The 18,282-nt window shown below is 35.6% G+C and overlaps 3 protein-coding genes across 6 annotated transcripts; 1 reads left to right on the top strand and 2 right to left on the bottom strand.

Annotated features, from left to right (window-relative positions):
• The first annotated feature begins 545 nt into the window (after window positions 1–545).
• Tmem131 (Transmembrane protein 131) lies at window positions 546–11,499 on the top strand. 4 transcript variants are annotated; one of them, XM_018444501.1, is made up of 23 exons: window positions 546–811; window positions 2,514–2,578; window positions 2,818–2,839; window positions 3,459–3,543; window positions 3,618–3,741; window positions 3,936–4,049; window positions 4,144–4,266; window positions 4,409–4,572; window positions 4,664–4,850; window positions 4,958–5,066; window positions 5,150–5,409; window positions 5,523–5,939; window positions 6,024–6,212; window positions 6,293–6,521; window positions 6,638–7,019; window positions 7,104–7,319; window positions 7,439–7,578; window positions 7,790–9,069; window positions 9,371–9,692; window positions 9,924–10,351; window positions 10,420–10,624; window positions 10,938–11,107; window positions 11,374–11,463. In XM_018444501.1, the coding sequence occupies exons 1-23, from the start codon at window positions 718–720 to the stop codon at window positions 11,461–11,463; spliced, it is 5,415 nt and encodes a 1,804-aa protein (XP_018300003.1). In that variant the 5' UTR covers window positions 546–717. The 4 variants fall into 4 exon arrangements, with proteins under 4 accessions (XP_018300003.1, XP_018300002.1, XP_018300004.1 ...); XM_018444500.1 differs by having other exon boundaries at window positions 718–811; window positions 2,818–2,843; window positions 3,460–3,543; window positions 11,374–11,499; XM_018444502.1 differs by having other exon boundaries at window positions 718–811; window positions 2,818–2,843; window positions 3,460–3,543; window positions 10,423–10,624.
• Window positions 11,500–12,682: 1,183 nt separating this feature from the next.
• LOC108720441 (cilia- and flagella-associated protein 97) lies at window positions 12,683–14,169 on the bottom strand. The gene is made up of 2 exons (XM_018444446.1): window positions 13,249–14,169; window positions 12,683–13,114 (listed from the first exon to the last, which is right to left on the bottom strand). Exons 1-2 carry the CDS (start codon window positions 13,933–13,935, stop codon window positions 13,031–13,033), a joined length of 771 nt encoding a protein of 256 aa, XP_018299948.1. The 5' UTR covers window positions 13,936–14,169; the 3' UTR covers window positions 12,683–13,030.
• A 309-nt stretch (window positions 14,170–14,478) lies between these two features.
• Window positions 14,479–16,161, bottom strand: tex (THO complex 3 homolog tex). The gene is made up of 2 exons (XM_018444444.1): window positions 15,972–16,161; window positions 14,479–15,328 (listed from the first exon to the last, which is right to left on the bottom strand). Exons 1-2 carry the CDS (start codon window positions 16,158–16,160, stop codon window positions 14,546–14,548), a joined length of 972 nt encoding a protein of 323 aa, XP_018299946.1. The 5' UTR covers window position 16,161; the 3' UTR covers window positions 14,479–14,545.
• Between the last annotated feature and the right edge of the window lie 2,121 nt (window positions 16,162–18,282).

The raw sequence follows: 18,282 nt of genomic DNA, 5'->3' as shown, positions 1-18,282 counted from the left end.
TAGGGAACAATTGAATAATTCCGATCGGAATTTATTCCGATTTTTTCCATGATAGGTGCCCTGCTCGCCAAGCAAATGAACATAATTGGTTGTTACTTATAGATCCAACCAATCATATTCAATCGCTCGGTAAGCATGCTAGCCGCTTTGCCGTCTTGAACTCGCCCAGTACTACAACCGCTCATTGGTTACGTTTACACCGTGCATTTAGGCCGCGACAATAGATGTCCTTGTTTATCCTGTAGGTTAAACAAAGACACCTATCGTATAGGTCGCGGACTAAGCGCACGGTGTAAACGTAGCCACTGAGCGCTCAGTGAGAGCTTGCATCTTATTGGTATATTCCGTTAGAACTAAAAATATAGACCAAACAGATACAAGTGCTCACTGAGCGCTCAGTGAGCGGTCGTGGTACTGAATGCACCTACTGAATGCACCCATTAATTCCACCATGGCAGAGCCAATTCAGCCAATCACGGAGTGATCTGCATTGGCTGATCTCTATCTAGAGGATCTCTAGTGTTTAGTGCTGCCCACCGCGGGTTCGTGTCCAGCGGCGCGACGCGCCAGCAGAATCGATATCGCGCGCTTCGATAGTACTGGAGTATGGCCGAAAGCGAACTCTCATGTCCGCTAAAGACAAAATAACGAGCAACGGCAACAGCAGCGGACGCGACAGCACTACAGCAGTGCAACAGCATTAACCGCGGTGTTATTATGCTCGAGTTAAAGGTCTTCTATTGTCTGTTCTTGTTGACGCTATTGGACGCGACGTCGCAAATCCGGCCGTCGCTGCACGGCCACAACAATGGTGAGTGTCTCTTTCTCTCCTCTTTTTCTCTCTCCCTCTCCCCTCCTCGTCCTTTTTCTCCTTTTCTCTCCGTTTCTTCGCCACATGACTATTTCTATGCATTTCGATGGAGCCAAAGCGATCCGCGTTTTAACAATAACAACCGCGCGCACACGCGACACCCATCGCAAGGCGCGATAAAGCCCACTCTCGCGATCCCGCGCTTTAAACTTTCAGCCTTTCACCCCGCGCGATACCCATCGGCAATGTGCCTATCTCGACGATGAAGGTCACGTCGCGCCGCGAGCTTCGCGCGTCACGCGATCCGCGTTTCGACGATGCGCACATCTCTTTTTCTCTCTCCAACCCTCTGTCTATTTATCTCGGCGATTCCCACTTTTCACTTTCCAATTTCTTGGAGTAATTATCGCAATAACGATGAAGGAACGGTATAACCTCAAGCGCTACTTGTCACCTATCCAGTAAGCAAGAAACCATTTGAAATATTCCAGCAACATTGCAGCAATGTTGTAATGTCGCTGGAATATTTCAAAACGTTTCTTGCTTACTGGGAACTTGTTTATACCATACTGTAACATCTTATGTTACAAGTTTTCACTTCTATCATGGGAATTGGATAACATTTGTCGCGATGCTAGATTAATTTTAAACGAGAACGATATCTACATCATGTGTGGATTACAATTGCAATTTGTTTGCGATCTTTGTACGTTTGTAGATGTACTTGCAGCTTTTGTTGAATTAGGAAACTTAATTTTAACTGGATTTTTTGCATTGATGGGAATATTAATTAGCATTTGTAATTATTATGTATGTAGTCTTTAATATATGTAAGCTTTCTACAATAAGCCATTACTTAAGCTTTAAGTCTTAAGCTATAAAAAATTGACCAATCATAATCGATTGTTCTCTTCACATTCAACTGTGATTAATTTTTTATGATTTAAAACTTGAAGCTTAAAAGCCTATCAATTATTTCTTGACTGTGGTCTGATTCATCCTAAGACACTGAAGAATCATTTTATCCTTAATTATCTAATGTTAAACAAAGATAAATGATGTTTATAAGTGTTATGAGTATGAATTGGATCGCAACCCTCAAAGTTGTGTAATCGCTTCCTTATTTCAAAAATGATATAACTAAAGAAACACACCTAATGATTTACGATATTAGTGAATAGGCAAGATATAGTTTAAGAACATGGAAGGTTTAAAATAAGTAGGTATGTGAATAGATGAATAAGTATGTTAAAATATATATTGTAAATCAAGTTCCTTTGATTGATACATAAAGCTAGAAGTAAATAAATTTTCTTCTTTCATAATTAAAAAAACATGAATTTTGATTTATTAGTGTTATTACCTATGAATGAGTTAAGTAAATATTACCCTATCAATTATTAAAAATGACATAACTTCATAAAAGGTAGTCAAAATTGTTACAACCCAAAAAGAATAATTTTTAAATATATAAAGGTTGTGAAATGATAATGACAAAAATGATATTTGATCATGTTAAGAATATACTCTTTTGACTGATATTTAATTAGTCAATAATATTTTATTAAAAAATAAGTTTTTTGTTGAAAAATAGGTTTTTCCTTTTTCTTAAAAAAACTTAATTGTTTTTTAGTTGTATCACTTTTGAAATAAAACAGCGACATATTTGAATTGTATAAATGTAAATTTTTGTACTTTGTAGCCTTTGTTCAAGATGACAACGATGTTCAATATCTTTTGGATAACATGCCAATATCTATACATAAGGTTAGTCATTGTGTTGTACATGATGCGTTACGTAAATATATTAACATTAAAATATTCACGAGAAGAATACTTAACACAATTATTATTGTAATCCTAAAGAATTTTACATTAATTCATTTATGGAGAAGTAAGAATAGTAAAAAATAAAATGCAAATCTAATCTTTGAATAATCATTCTGTATTAAAATGAAACGGTTACAATGATGGTATTGTATTGAAATTTTTGTTTTTACTTATAGGATTTTGCTAATACAGTACATGCTGGGTAAGCATAAAACTTATTAAAATAATTGTGAGTGGAAGTAGGAAAGGTATTTGCTATAAAATTTTCCTTTCTGGTATTCATCTTGGGATTGTACAGGATTATCCTACATATTATGAATAATCTTGCAAGCTTCTTTGTATTACATAAGAAGAAATTTTGCATATACCGGCATATACTTAGTCTATATCTACTAGCTCCACATTTTATTTGCGACCATTAAAATAAACTTATTATTGAAGTTTTATTGTTACACTTTTACTTGATTTACGAATAACAACATTCGCTAAGTATGGGTAATTTGCAAAACCATTAGCAAACCAAAGATTAGATAATTTGAACTTTTGTTATGTTACATTCTAAAAAAAGGAATTGACTAGAATATATTTGATTTAAATAAACCTTTTCAATATGTATATTACATAGCTAAACGTTATATATATTTTAAAAAGTAAACAAATATATGTTTAAAAAAAAAAATTAGAGATTTTAATTATTATATCAATTTATTTGAAACTAATTTTTCTTATACCTTTTCTATTTCCAATTTTCACTATTAAGAAATACTGCATTCAAAATGTACCGATTAATTGTCAAATGGTATTGTCATGTTTTTAAGGGATGCTGCATCGGACGAAGACAAAATGGAAGATTCATTCTCTCACATTTCTTTTGAGCCAAATATCTTGGACTTCAAAGAAAGGTATTGTTTAACATAGTATCTGGCACAATTTGATGATCATGTAGAAATTAAATTATAATAGTGTAATTTTCTAGACAACTTGGTATTCCTCACCAAGAAACTGTGATCATGTTTAATAAAGATCACAATAGAACTGTACATCTTTCATCGATATCGGGAAATACACGTCATTTCCATTCGTCGTTTTTTCAAAACAAAGTAAGTTATCGAACGGTGTGACGGTAATCTCAAAGCAAGAAATAGATAAATTGAAGCATGGATGTATTTAATATTCATAATGCTTTATAATACTGATGCGCTAATTTATAATTTTCAAATATCCAATTCACATCATATGTAACTTAAAAGAAAGTATATATTTAATTATAGAATTAATATCTTTTTTGTACCAGGTAATTCCACCGCTCGGGAATACAACATTTAATGTAATATTCCTTGGTCGAGATGAAGGTGACATTGATACACACCTTTTTATACATACTTCACATGGGACACTAAAGTATCAGGTAATAAAAGTTTAGATCGGTTACAGTATTAATATATATCTATATATATATATTAGATACATATAATTACAGTAAAGTATTTTTTAATCCGCAGGTCAAAGGGATAAGTGTCAGTAGTCCTTATAGACTCAGACCTGTAGTTGATATCAAGTTACCATTAAATGCATCTTTTACACCACTTATATATATGCACAATCCACATCCAGAAGCTTTACAAGTATGTAAATATTAACTACATGGACAAGAAATACTATCTATAAGAATTATTATTATGTATATAAAATGGACTATATAAGTATATAAGTATCAGTCACGTTATATAATTTATAATATTTCCTTTATCCATTGCATAAATGAAGGTGATGGAAGTATATAGTAGTGGCGGAGAATTTCAATTGGAATTGCCATCAGGCGAGCCGGAAGGCACTCGTGAATTATGGGAAATTTTACCTTATCAAACGAAGCCTATCATCAGACTATCTTTTAATGCTTACGCAGAAAAGAATTATACGGCATATGTTAGGTGGGCATATAGAATATGAAATAAACTGTATTTTATAAAGCGTATTTTAATATATACAATTGAATGTGTTGGCAATATATGTATGTTGCAGATTTAAAGTAAATAATACTGCTGAGATTCTTGTGGTAGCAGTTGAAGTAGAAGTCAAAAGTGGAGCTGGTCTTCATTGGGGTGGAAGTTCTGGAATAATTAATTTAGGTATGGGTGGATCATTACAACCACCTATTCGCCATCCAATCGCTTTAAAAAATTCCGCCAAGAAAGCAATTAAAGTTGTGGTAAGTCGTACGAATGAATCAAATCTTGTCGAGTGTAGAATCAATTTATAAAGGAAAATCAATAATAATTCTGGGATATTACTAAGCAAACAAAATGTTTCTCGTAGAATATTATAAATACACCTGTATCAAAAGCATTAAAACTGCATTTTGAGCCAGCAATAATTCCAGGAGAAACAGATGTACCAATTGCAATTGGAATGTTGGTTTACGATTGTAAGATGTAACATTGCCTACTATAGAAAAATGTCTTGTAATTATTGTTAATATTTAGAATAACTCAGTATTAATTTTCTTAGGGAAAACCGGTTTGGACTTGCAACACTTTAAAGGTAAATTAATAATAAAAGCAATAGGCCCAGGTGGTTCTAGTCAGAAATTAGCAATTCCCTGGGTAGCCCAAGTGCTGCAAGGTGGATTAGAAGTAAACACATCGATTACTCATTATTGTTCCCCACAATCCAATCAAGCTCGGAATTTTAGTGTGGTGAATAAATTTAAATTACCGTTAGCTATTACTAACGTCACGATGTGTTCGAACGCGAAATCACTTTTTACGGTAAGAATTGTTATTTTTTTACGGTCAGCCAACGTGATCTTTTTTTTTATCTTTTATTTCTCAACTCTATTCCTCAGTGATCTTTTAAGATAAAAAAAATTTGTAACTTTCAGATAAAAGATTTTACTCCTAGAGTGATAAAACCTGAACAAAAGATCAATATATTTTCTTTACAACTTGCCAAAGAAAGAAAGGGTGATAATGTGAAAATGGAGTCATCGATATTGATACATTCAAATGTATCGGTGACCGAAGTTCCAGTGTTGAGTTATGACGGCAAACTGAAAAAAATTATACCAGGCGAGAAGGAAGACGATATGGAAACAATGAATTTCGGTACTGTAGGAAGCGGTACTGAGAACGAGGCAATTTTTGCACTAGAGAATCAGAATCCTGTCAATGTGGAGCTACACAGCTGGGGTGTAAATATGCCTGGTGCGGTCTTAGAGTTGATGGGATGTCAAAACGGTCCTGCGGATTTGTTGGATAAGGAATTTCGAAATATAACTGTATGCAGTCATTCTGGAAATGTGAGTTTCACACAATAAATGTACATTTTGTTCGTTATATAATATGATTTTCTCTCTATAAATATATAATAATTCTTGTTTCAGCAATATATAAAACCAGAGTTTCTGGCAATCTTTAAAATTAAAGTGAAAACTCCCATGGTTGAGGAAGACACAATTGTTGGCGATGTTTTCGTGCGAACGACCTACGAGCGATTTACTTTGCCGGTGTACATGCGGGTTGCACACGGCAAAATTTCCTTAAAGAAGCTTATTTTTACTGATTGCTTCCCAGTGAGTTGTAATCCTTTCCATAGCCAATACCCCTAACAAGACATTTGAGTAACTTTACGTAATCTCTCAATGCCATATAGGGATCAATCTGTGTGCAACAAGTGAAGGTGCATTCTACGTTTTCAAGACCGATGGAAGTGACGCATATCGCGCCTATAAACAGAGACAACAGGATAAAGTACATTCCATTGGAGGAAGCTACAATGCCCGTCATATCCAAAGGCGAAAATAATGTTGGCTCAATACAAATCGATCCTTCGGTGACTTGCAAGCAGCGGTGTTATCTAGGTTTATCGTTAGATACCAACAGTAAGCGATACATCTGTCCGTATTTTATTATTTGTAAACTTGGAACGCATTGCGTTTTTATGATTACATTGTAATTATTATATTAACTAGTTATATAACTAAATTTTATTTTGCAGCGGGTAATCAGTGGTTGAACACGATGAGCCTTCCTTCGCACACTCGTGACTCTGACTTGAACTTTTTAAACACGCGATATGTGCGCTTTATCAACTCCACTGCGGATGGTTCTTGGGAAAATATTACGATGCGCTTGGACACGACCGAAGTGCGCAGTCATAGATTTTATGTAAACATCAAGCCATACTGGCCAAGCTTGTTAGCAGGCTCCAGTAGCATAAAGAACAAGAGTGTCCTGATGTTCCCACTGACACAAGTCGGAAACACATCGTACAGAGCGATCAAGCTGCACAATCCGAGTGCGAGTCCATTGATAGTCCAACTGGTGATGGACTGGAGTTATCCTCAAGGAGCGCGTCTTTATCACTCTTTGCCAATGAAGTGTGTAATCGATTTGATAATCGTTTTGCAAATCATTTTTATTTAGGTCAAAAATTAACGATCAAACATTTAATGTTCGCACAGATTTAAACCCGTGTGTGCAGAATGCTTGTCCACGATTTCGGAAGAGTTCAAACTAGAAGAGAATGCGGATGAGCGAGAACTATTTGAGAAACAATGGGGCGTAACGATAGCGCTTCAATCATTTCCTTTATATTTAAATCCTTCGGAAACGAGGACGATTCGCATGGCATATACACCTTTTTCCACTTCGACGTCGTCTGGTTTTTTATATATTAGGCAAGTTAACAGAGAGAGAGAGAGAGAGAGAGAGAGAGAGAGAGAGAGAGAGAAAGAAAGAGAAAGAAGATATAATGCTGATTCCCCATGTATTGACGCATGTTTTACTGGCTTTCCAGAAATAATATGACTATTTTAGAAGTCCTACGTATGAGCGGCCGAGGCGCGAGCGCACAATTTAGATTCGGTCATCGCAAGCCGGGATCAACTACGCCTCTGTTGTTCGAACTGACGGATAAGCATCTTAAAGATTGTGAACGTATGTACGTTTCCTCATTTTCGCCTCATAATTTCGGAAAAAAATTGCATCTTTTCGCGTGCTTAATTTATTTGTCCTGTTACTATATCCGTAAAATATGTTCTAAAATCAACATTTCTTGCACCACGTATATCTTTTGGTGATTTTAAATTCATCTTAATGATCATAATCGAAAGGAAGAGATTTTTCTTATAACGTTTTCCTTTCCCAGGAGATCGCAATAAACTTGTGACAACTCTCACCGTAAAGCGATCTTTTACGGCTAGAAATACAGGAGAGCTGCCGATCGAAATTTATGGTTTCTACATCAATGACTGGCATTGTGAGGGCTATGGTTTCAAGGTACTCGATTGTACACCTTTCAAGTTGAGTCCGAATGCCACTAAGAGAATCGAGATAGCGTTCACTCCGGACTTCACGTTGTCGCGCGTGGAACGAAAACTGCTAGTAATGACGAGCATGGGACCGGATGCCGGCGAGAACGTTGAGAACGGCGTGGTGATACTCAATCTATTGGCGACTTTGCCGGCACACGCGTTAAATTTGTGTGCGTCTGTGCTCGCTAGACCGCCATGGGAAGGTGCGGTACAGAAGGCTGCTCTTATCCTCTCGTCGGTACTGATGTTATGCGTCGCCGTGGTGTCATTCCTTGAAGCGGACCGAATACTACGGGAAGGCCTGGCCAATTACTCGAAGGAGAATTCGGTGCAACCGCCTCTGGATTTAAGGCTGCTATCCCATATCTCGAATAATACACAAGGAAGTAGTAATGGCAACAGTTGTGTCACTAACAAAAACGAAAAAACCGTAACAAGCGACGAGAAAAGCAAGACGAAAAGAGATGAGGTATTCCCAGATTGGTCGTTAATGAACGTGAAAAAGTACAAGGATAAAGATTTGCAGAAAGGATTGAAGATCCCGGATTGGTCCGCTGAAGAAGAACGTAAATTCAAATTGGACACAGAATCCAAGGATCTATTATCCTTTAAGCGATTCGAGGAATTGTCTAACGTAGATAACGCCGCGAATACGACAAATATGTTTGTGTCAAAGAAAAAGAATAATAAGAAACAAAATAACGTTCAAGAGGCTCAATCGGACAATTGCATGACAAATGATATACTCACGGACACTCAATTGATTCAAGAAAAAAAGTATACTGTCAATACGGTTACAAAATCGAGTCCGACGTCAAATAGAAAAGGAAAAATGCAATCGACGCAATCGAGTATCAAGGACGAGCCCAAATTTAATGATCATGAGATTCAAATGGACGCGGTGATAATTAATAATAATCGGGCTAACAAGTCTGACAATAAGCGCAATAAACAGACAAATAGCAATGGAAGCAACAGTAACAATCAAAATAATCACGTTTCGTTAAAAAAGCTCGAACCAGCGAGCACTCAAAAGATAATTCATCTTTCGGAAGAAGAAACCTCATCCACGACCACGGAGAGTTCAACTCACGATGAAACGATATCGTGTAAAGTAAGTCCTAGGCCAGTATTCATAATCGGATCTTATATTTAAGACCGTCTAAGTACAGTCTTAATCATGACTTTTTATTTTTAAACGTACTTTTTATTTCAAAAAAATCTTACGTCGATAATAGTATAATTATAAAAATCTAATACTTCGAAATTAAATATTGAAAAGTTTACAAAAAAATTATTGCTACTTTATTTACAATTGTCGCGAAATTAAGGTATTAATTATTAGATTATGTGAAGAGATATAAGTTCTCTTTAGATATCTATAAAAAGATTTTTCTTTCATAATTTATTCTCAGAGTTTTGATCAACCGTGCGGGAAACAAGAGAAGCTGCAAAGAAAGCCGGTATCTAAAAAAAGCAAACCTCAATCTATTCCTCCTGTGCCATGCATAGATTATAAGGACAATTATGAAGGCGACTGTGATGACGATGAGTATGATAAGGAGAAGCAGAATAATCCAAATAGATGGAAGACGAACACTACTAGATCCAACACAAAGCATCATATTCATACTTCGCGTACCGTCGAATCATCCTTTAAATTATCACGTCAAAATAAGAATCCACCACGAAAGGAGAAGACTGTGCAATGTGTAGCTGACAAAAAAAATGTTAAATGTATGTACTCATATCATCTATCATAGTAGAACATAAAAATACTAGCTAAAACAGTAGAGGTATATCCTATGGAACTATCTGGAATGGATCGGAATTATTCAATTATTCTCTATATTATTGTTGTATTTTCTAGGCAAACGGAATAATTCCGATCAGTTCCATAATACGTGTTCTGTATATATATATATATATATATCTATAGATAAAAATATTTATTTTCATTCGTTGCAGCTCCTCCTATAAATGGAAATGTAAGTCAAAAAGAGGATGTAACACGTATCATAGGAACAATGCCCACCCCCTTACCGCCTCCGCCCTCCTGTTGGGGCGAAAACAGGGCCAAGTTCAGCGACGTAGTGGCGCGAAGTCAAGAGATCGTCTCATCATTTTCCAATTTAAATCACATGAATCACAAAAGTCAAACGAGCACGTCAAATCTATCCACGGTATTTACTGATGTTAAAGACGTTCAGTGTGCTAAATCTCAATTGGCGCAAGAGTCGTCGCAAACACTAAAAGAATACAGTTTGATGTCAAATCCAGTCCTTCTCTGTAGTACAACCGTGAACAATAAATCACTCGAGTCAGATCCTTCGATTTTGCAGTCCAAATCGCAACATTCGAATAGCTATTTCATCAATACTTTTACAGAACATCCAGTAAGTTGTAATTTGAATTAACTTTATCGAATATCATGTGATGAAACTCTCAATTGTCAAATTATCAGCAGTTTGAATGCGAGCTGGTGCCGTATGACGATCTTCCAGAAACCGATGAACCGTTAGTAGAATTGGAGACCCCCGAAGAAGATACGCGGTGCCAATTATGGGAAGACACTAGTCCTATGATAAATTTATTATCTGAGAATACAAACGGATTTCAATTGGAGTCACCAAAAACTCCGGAGAAACCTGTTTTGTCTGACTTGAAAGGTATATTAGCCTATTTAAAAAAAAATTAAGCGGGATAAGAAACGTCATTTTATAAAAGTAACGTGTTATTGTTATTTATAAAATAAATAATTCGTTATCTTTTTTTGTAATGTTAAAGTAAGATACTAGATTTTAACATTACATTATTTAATAATGAATATTATAATAAGTCTTAAAACTCTAAATCTCTATAGCAAACTTTCCTTATATAATACTTTGTCTAATTCTTTAGCTTAATGTTTTTATTTTTGAATATACTTATCTTTATAGGAATTTAGATTATAATTCACGAACGCTATCTATATACTTACAGATAATTGGACAGTCGATACGAACTGGGAACCATTACACACTAGGGCAGCAGTCGGAGAGGAACGTGGTGTATGGGGAATTAATACAGGAGGTGTATGGGCTGCAGCACCCTGGGGTGCAGCTGCGCCTCCCATGATGTCGCAAACATTACAATCTGAGACGGACACACAAGTACGTGATTAATGAGTGTAACACCGCGCACACACTTTCCATAACAGTAATCATAAGACATCACAAAATTCGTAAAACATACCGTAATCGTAAGACATACCATAAGAATTAGCCAATCACAGTCAAGAATTTTCGAAAACTTTCAGCTTTGATTGGCTGACTTACGATACCTCTCACGATTACTATTATGGAAAATGTATGTGGACCTCCCTAAAAAAAAACCTTGATTTTCACGTAATTATAATTATTTTCGATTATCATTATAGGAAAGATCGGGGTTTGATCCGTTTCGTTCGCTCAATACAATATGGACACCATCATCGACGGAATCGTGGAAAACGAGGCGCGAAAATTAATGACTTGAAATTTTGAAGGTTTTATCTTGTGAGATATATATATGTATATATATATCTATATATATGTATATATATCTTATATTTGCTTCATAATTTTTTGATGAAAGATAATAACGACGGTCTTAATGGCTGCGAAATAATTGTCGCGACCGCGATAACATATTTGAATCAGAAATTGTTATGTTTTGTTGCTACTGCGCTGAGCGTACTTTGTGATATAATTGTTACTATTATGTTATACAATAGTAACACAGGTGAATAGTCTCTCAAACAAATTATTTTCAGTCTCTTAAACCAAAATCTAGATATTAATACTTATTTTCTATTTCATTATTTAAAACAACTGATGAAATATTTTAAATTATTTACTGATAAGATACTTCGTGCAGGATAATCGAATGTCTTGTTTTGTTGTTTTGGTTTGTTATAAAAAGAGTGAACACATGATCGATCAATTACATTGAAATGGAAATAGATACTGAATTACATATAGATATGGAATTACAAGATCGAGAAGAAAAAGTTAAAAAAGAAATAGTTTCATATTGTAATCGCAGCACACATTAATTTAAAGGAAACTATATCATTATACATTACTTCTACAGAAATTTATAATTTGCTCCTTGACACACAATACACCCTTTCTCTTCTCTTACGATATTGCTCGTATATGTATGTAATGCATACTATGTCTATGATATAGTGCAAGGGAAAAAAAGAAAGAAAAAGAGAATCGTCACAATATCCGAGAGTTCCCGATTTTTTATATTAACCATGAGTGATAATTAAGTTATTTGAGATGAGTGAGAACTGTGATTTTTTATAGTCTTGTAGAGATAGCTTCAAGCAATTTTCAAGAGACGAGTTTACAAGATTGCGCCGTATACACAAAATGTGAAGTTAAAGAAATGTGTACCTATTCTTCAAGACTGGTAATCGTTGTGTTTTAATAAAGAAGTCACAAAAAAGCCATAAAAAATGTTTTGTATTCGAGAAAGTACGAACTTTTCTTTACAGAGAATTTTTTTTTATAGAGTCGAAATCCATCATAAGTTGTTTCAAAACTGACATTTACATAAATATTATGTTTAACTCTCAACTAGTTTCTTATATATCATTTGTAAAGAAAGAGAATTCGAATGAAACAAATGAAACCGCTTTAAAATACTTGTGAAAGACATATGAAGCAAAAATAGGCTTAAAAGCTTACGCGTATTTTTTCTTTTACAACTATTTATTATTTACTGATTGAGAAGCAAGGATAGCTTCGGCTTATTTTTACAAATGTTTTAAAGCGATCTCATTATTTTCTTTTACTCAAACTCTTTATTTATAAATGGCATGCAAAAAATTTCAACGTGTCATTTCTAGCTTGTGACAGCACAACCTAATAGGGCCGCGGCGACTATTTAGAAGTCATACTAAAAAATGATAAAGCTTAACTTCTTGATTTATATCCCAATATTTTTTCCTTACAGTAGGAGTTGATTAAATCTCGGTCTGCTGATATGACTCATTTGGTTTCCTAACAAGATGAAACGAAATTCTTTTCAATATTGTAAAAATTCTACAAAAAGGTCAATCTACAACCCATTTTCGATGTATTCGTGAAAACGCACGATTTCGCCTGTTGTATCCTTCTGAGGAGTAGCTGCAAATGAAATTTTCGCGTTATGTACAACTCAACTATTGTATTCAATTTACTTACAAAAGCAAAGAAGAGATACAGAAACACATCCATTCATCTACTTTATACTTTGTATCTGTGATATTGAAATTACATACCATGTTATCATTTTCTATCTTCTTTTGCAACTTCTTCCTATTTATCGCGGAACTGCTAGTCCTAGATTGAACGGTACCCTCGCCAAGAATTTTGTGCCGAGGTTTCTGTTGCGCCATAATCTTCCTCAGCAGCAGCTCGTTCTCCCGCTCGATCTTACGCATTTCCTCGTCGGTGAAGCTCATGTTCCACCGTCTACACTTTCTCGACTTGGTAAATGTATCCCTATCTGCTGTGGTGGCGCGAGACAGTTCGTCACTGGACAAGTAAGACTCATCCTGGCAATTGTCCTTCCAGCTTGATTCACTAACTCCAATGTCCTGTTCCTTCGAACTCTGGCTGAGTTGGAGATCAGTGATATGGATTAGAGAAGAAGTATTCAGCGAGCCTGATGTGACATTTGTAACTTCGGATTCGTCGCAGGACTCATCGGAGAAGAAAGATTCGCCTATATACATGGATTCATTGTCTGATGTGTCCTTAGTCTTCTGCACAACTTCATCACCTTCTTCATTCGAAGCAAAAGGATCTGGCTGGTCTAAAGCAGCCATTTCTTCGGTCTCGCTCTCTGCCTCATCGATCTCGTGAATATTTGGGATATTATTGGAGCTGTCTTGAGTCTCTTGCAGATCTTCTTCAAGAGCATATCGACATTCGCAGATAGTATTTGTTTCATTCTGCTTCGCCATAGCGAGACGATCATCGGAGGAGGCAGAGTGAGATAAGCAAGAAATGCAAGTTCCCAGTTCCTACTGATGACTATGCGATGAAACAAAATGTGACTCACATGGCTGGAATGGCTAAGCCAAGCGGTAACTATGCCGACCGAACGGTCAACAAAAGTTTCATGCTTGATACGCTAGAATTCTAATCAATAAATCGATTCCGAGTATAATCGATAGGATAATGTACAAAGTTCAGCTGAAACGTGGTTATTTTTTTTATATTGATATTTTCAGAATTTTAATAAATATGTTCCATAAATTAAAATATTTCTTTCCAAACACTCATTTTTCATATATATCTTATCAAATTTATATTATCATATCTTATCAAATTATAATATTCATCAATCTTTAATATTCACAATTACATAAAAATTTTTATGTTTGCATTTATAATCGCTCTTAATGCTTTAAATACAGTTCAATTTTTATGTCACATACGTAATCTCCATTACGGGATAATGTTAGTGAAATATCACTTAAGTTTACTTATAAAATATTGTTGTATACTTTTATGAAATATGACAATATTTCTCGAGCACAACACGATCCAAAACAAAAGATACAATGAAATTCAATCATTTGCAAAACCGAATACCTTTAAACTACCGGCATCACGTTTTCGATCGTAAGAGTCCTTATCGTCACACGCATAAGCTAAGAGATATTGTTTCGGATGCCATGCAACAGTGAACGTCGCTGCTTCTACCGGAACATCAGCAATCTTCTCACCAGTCTGTACTTCGCCGATGTCTATGACTAAGTCCTCAGAAGCTGCTGCCAGAAGTTGTCCGTCATATGAGAAGGAGATAGTCCTAACTGGCCACTCTAGTCGCGAGAATGTCCTCAAGCAACACAACTCATCGGCATCCCACAAAGAGACCAGCGCGTCCGCGGATCCAGTAGCGAAATACCGGCCGGTTGGGTCAAACTCAATGCAGATACAAGTACCTGGATGCGCCTTGATCACATGCAACAACTCTAGCTCTGGATAGCTAAGTATATGCACACAACCTTGGCCATTTGTCAGATAAAACGTATCCGAATCCTTATTCCACGAGATCTCGTTTACCTCGAAGTTAAACTGCTCCTCCGCACGTATTTTCATCACCCGGGCGTCGATGAATGTGACCAAGTCTTCCTTGTTCCCTACAGCAATCGTGTTACCATCTGGCGACCATGATATATTAATATTTTCCCCTCTAGTGCTAATATTTGCTGTACACTTTTGCGTTCTTGTATCCCAGATGCGAACTGTCTTGTCTCCACTTGCAGTAGATAATAATTCCGGACTAAAAGCATGCCAACACAACTGATCTACGCTACCGCCATGTCCTCTAAAAGTTGTTTCCTGCTTCTAAATTAAAAAAAAAATTATTTTAAAAACTTCATAATCAAATCCATGATTAGAATCATGTTAATATTAAAAATATAAATATTATAAATAATTAATATTAAAAATTAAAAATTTTAAATGACTTTTCAAGGATAGTATTTCAAACAATAAATTATTCTCTAATTCGAAAATTTTTAATATTTAAAATGCAATTTTTCAGAAGATATTTAACTTCAAACAGATACAATTGTAAAGAAAATCACAAAGATATTCTAATGTGTCACTTGATCCTTGTTTCCATTTCAATTTTTTAAAGAATAACTACACCAAAGAAAATAAAAGCAGTACTATTGAATTTATTATATTTATATGACTTCCTTAAATAACAAAATTTACATTTTCTTTTACAAATTAAAGGGAATCGTCCAAAAAAGAGCTATTATAATATCGTCTGATATTGAATCATCCTAATAATCGGCCGTTGTATATTAATATTCATACATACAGTTCTCTACCGTAATTATCGATTTTACAAAGACATAATTAATGAAAGAAAAATGGTTAAAATAAAATACTGTGTATGAAAAATTCTGCGGAGTTTTCATTTTATAGGTAGGTAAATCGCACCGCGCGAAAGGAATCGTTACAGGTTATGTTTACTAACCAAACGATCCGGGCATAGCGAGAATATGCAAACAGACTTGTCGAAAGAGCCCGAAGCCAAGTATTTGCCGTCGCAACTCCACCCTACGCTGTGCACCTTCGCCGAATGGCTCTGTTGTTCTCGAATTTTGTTGTGTGACTTAAAATAATTAATTAGCTCCTCTATACGTGAAGTGCTAGCAGCCATCATTGTCCGAGGGATCACAACAGTGTTGGTAACCTAGAAGCAGTGTGGTTAAAACGTAAATATCATTTACTCCTACCAATGTTATAAAAAATCCCTACAATTCCCTACGCTAATTAAAAAAAAAAAAAAGGAAATTGGCGCGAAAATTCAAAAATATTGGTCCGAACTTCGTTCTTAATTATAAAAAAAATTATATAAAATTAAAAAGCTTTTAGTATGATAATGACGTACAATTACTTACGTGTATAAACTGAAATAGAAAATAAAAATGACAAAGGAAAACTAATTTTTATAGGTTATGTATTTTTTATTATCGAATTCCAGATAAGGCGAGTTGAGAGCACGTTGAGGTTAAAACGTTTAAAATGCTGTGATGAATGATATCACAGTGACAATGTGATTCACTCTAATGTGAATCACAGTGATGAAAGAATTACAGATAATTAGCAAGAAATAAGACCGATAAGTGGAACGTGAGTGAAGTGGGTTGGGTAATTGAGTTCAAATTGCACTTAAAAACGTTATGATTATGATATGACGTTGCGAGTTTACGTTAGAGCATCTAGACTGTGTTCCAAAATTCATTGTCAGTGTTGAAAATGTATAGTATGTACGTAACGTAAACTATAGATTTTCAGTGCTGGCAGTAAATTTTGGAACACAGCACTAGTTAGAAATAAAATAGCGTACTTATTATGGCTGTGTTCCAAAATTAACTGCCAGTACTGAAAATCTATAGTGCACGTGACATAAACTGTAGCAATGGGTGCATTCAGCGGACTCAACAGTTGAGTGAGCGCTCGCTGTTATTGGTGTATTCTTTTAGATCGTCCAATCATAATTTTAGATCTAGAAGAATACGTCAATAGCAGCGAACGCTCACTCAACTGTTGAGTCCGCTGAATGCAGCCATTATCAGTGCTGGCAGTAAATTTGGAACACAGCCTACATATGCAGTATATACAACAGCAACGATTGGTCGCGCTATATTCTTTCGTAGCCAATGACAATGGAGACTGGTGGAGATATCATGAAGAATAGAGATAAGGAGGCCGAACTGGCATGGAAAAATATTCGAAAAACACGGCCAAATTGCTCACTGAACTCTAATTTACTAATGCTCCGCTAGATGGCGGCTCTGTTTCATCATACCTTACATTCCTGTCGGTGCGTGTACATGGTGGACTTGGTTATATTAGTTCTGTTTTAGTTTTGTGAGTTTTTACTAGTGCAGAGAGAAATGATAAAAGTGTGTGCATATCCGAAAAACCACGAAATTTTGAAGATTGTTTGCATTGTTTGGTCTTCGCACTTTCATGTCACATTCAGTATTATGAGAAATACTACTAATATTCGATGGAAAAACAATAACAAATGTCACCGAATTAATTTTGTATACAATATATGCACGATTTTAACTCTCCACCCTGCAACTCTCCTCCTCCTCAACTCTAAGCCAATAGCCTTGCAGAACGCATAACACATAATGCATAAGAAAATAAACCAATCAAAATCCTTCGTTTCCTTCCTTTCCATGAAATAAAGAACTATGATTGGTTGAATTTCTTATGCCTTATGTATTATGCGTTATGCAAGAGTCTGTGCTCCCCGCTTTAAAGCGGGGAGCACAGACTTTTGCATAACGCATAACATGTAATGCATAAGAAATTCAATCAATCAGAATTCTTTATTTCATAAAAAGGAAGGAAACGGAGGGCTTTGATTGGTACATTTTCTTATGCATTACGTGTTATGCGTTATGCAAGAGTCTGTGCTCCCCGCTTAAGAGAGTAATTGAGAGAGAAGTCTAGATGGCGTTACCGTATGTAATGTCTCATCTTGCGCATGCGCGCTACGATTTTGGCTTCACCAACATCAAAAGTGCTGACAAAGAGTTGCGCTACTGTATACTGTGCCCATATTTCATCTTCGAGCTTGATCTCCTTCTTATTACTCCGTGCCTTACGCGAAACGCACGTGAATTGCACAAATAGAGCAATACAACATTAGAGGTGGACGATGAGAATCTGAGCGAGTTAAGCGTATCTGATCCGAAGAAAGGAGTTTAAAGATTTTTGTCCGTGACCGTCCGTCGACGGGTATACATCGTGAATCAGATCACAAG

The sequence above is a fragment of the Mycetomoellerius zeteki genome, unplaced genomic scaffold (assembly GCF_001594055.1).
Source record: "Mycetomoellerius zeteki isolate Tzet28-1 unplaced genomic scaffold, Tzet1.0 scaffold150, whole genome shotgun sequence".
Classification (NCBI taxonomy): domain Eukaryota; kingdom Metazoa; phylum Arthropoda; class Insecta; order Hymenoptera; family Formicidae; genus Mycetomoellerius; species Mycetomoellerius zeteki.
The sequence above is the reverse complement of the archived record's forward strand: the minus strand, read 5'-3'. Positions and strand labels throughout refer to the sequence as shown.

What these genes read in the sequence shown, in the direction of transcription:
- LOC108720441 (XM_018444446.1), bottom strand. Translation starts at nt 13,935, where the DNA reads ATGGCGAAGCAGAATGAAACAAATACTATCTGCGAATGTCGATATGCT. An exon ending in AGATAGAAAATGATAACATG is followed by an intron (nt 13,115 to 13,248) that starts GTATGTAATTTC and finishes TTTCATTTGCAG; the next exon opens with CTACTCCTCAGAAGGATACA.
- tex (XM_018444444.1), bottom strand. Translation starts at nt 16,160, where the DNA reads ATGATGGCTGCTAGCACTTCACGTATAGAGGAGCTAATTAATTATTTT. An exon ending in CGCTATGCCCGGATCGTTTG is followed by an intron (nt 15,329 to 15,971) that starts GTTAGTAAACAT and finishes TTTTTAATTTAG; the next exon opens with AAGCAGGAAACAACTTTTAG.
- Tmem131 (XM_018444500.1), top strand. Translation starts at nt 718, where the DNA reads ATGCTCGAGTTAAAGGTCTTCTATTGTCTGTTCTTGTTGACGCTATTG. An exon ending in TATGCAGTCATTCTGGAAAT is followed by an intron (nt 5,940 to 6,023) that starts GTGAGTTTCACA and finishes TTCTTGTTTCAG; the next exon opens with CAATATATAAAACCAGAGTT. An exon ending in TTTTTACTGATTGCTTCCCA is followed by an intron (nt 6,213 to 6,292) that starts GTGAGTTGTAAT and finishes AATGCCATATAG; the next exon opens with GGATCAATCTGTGTGCAACA.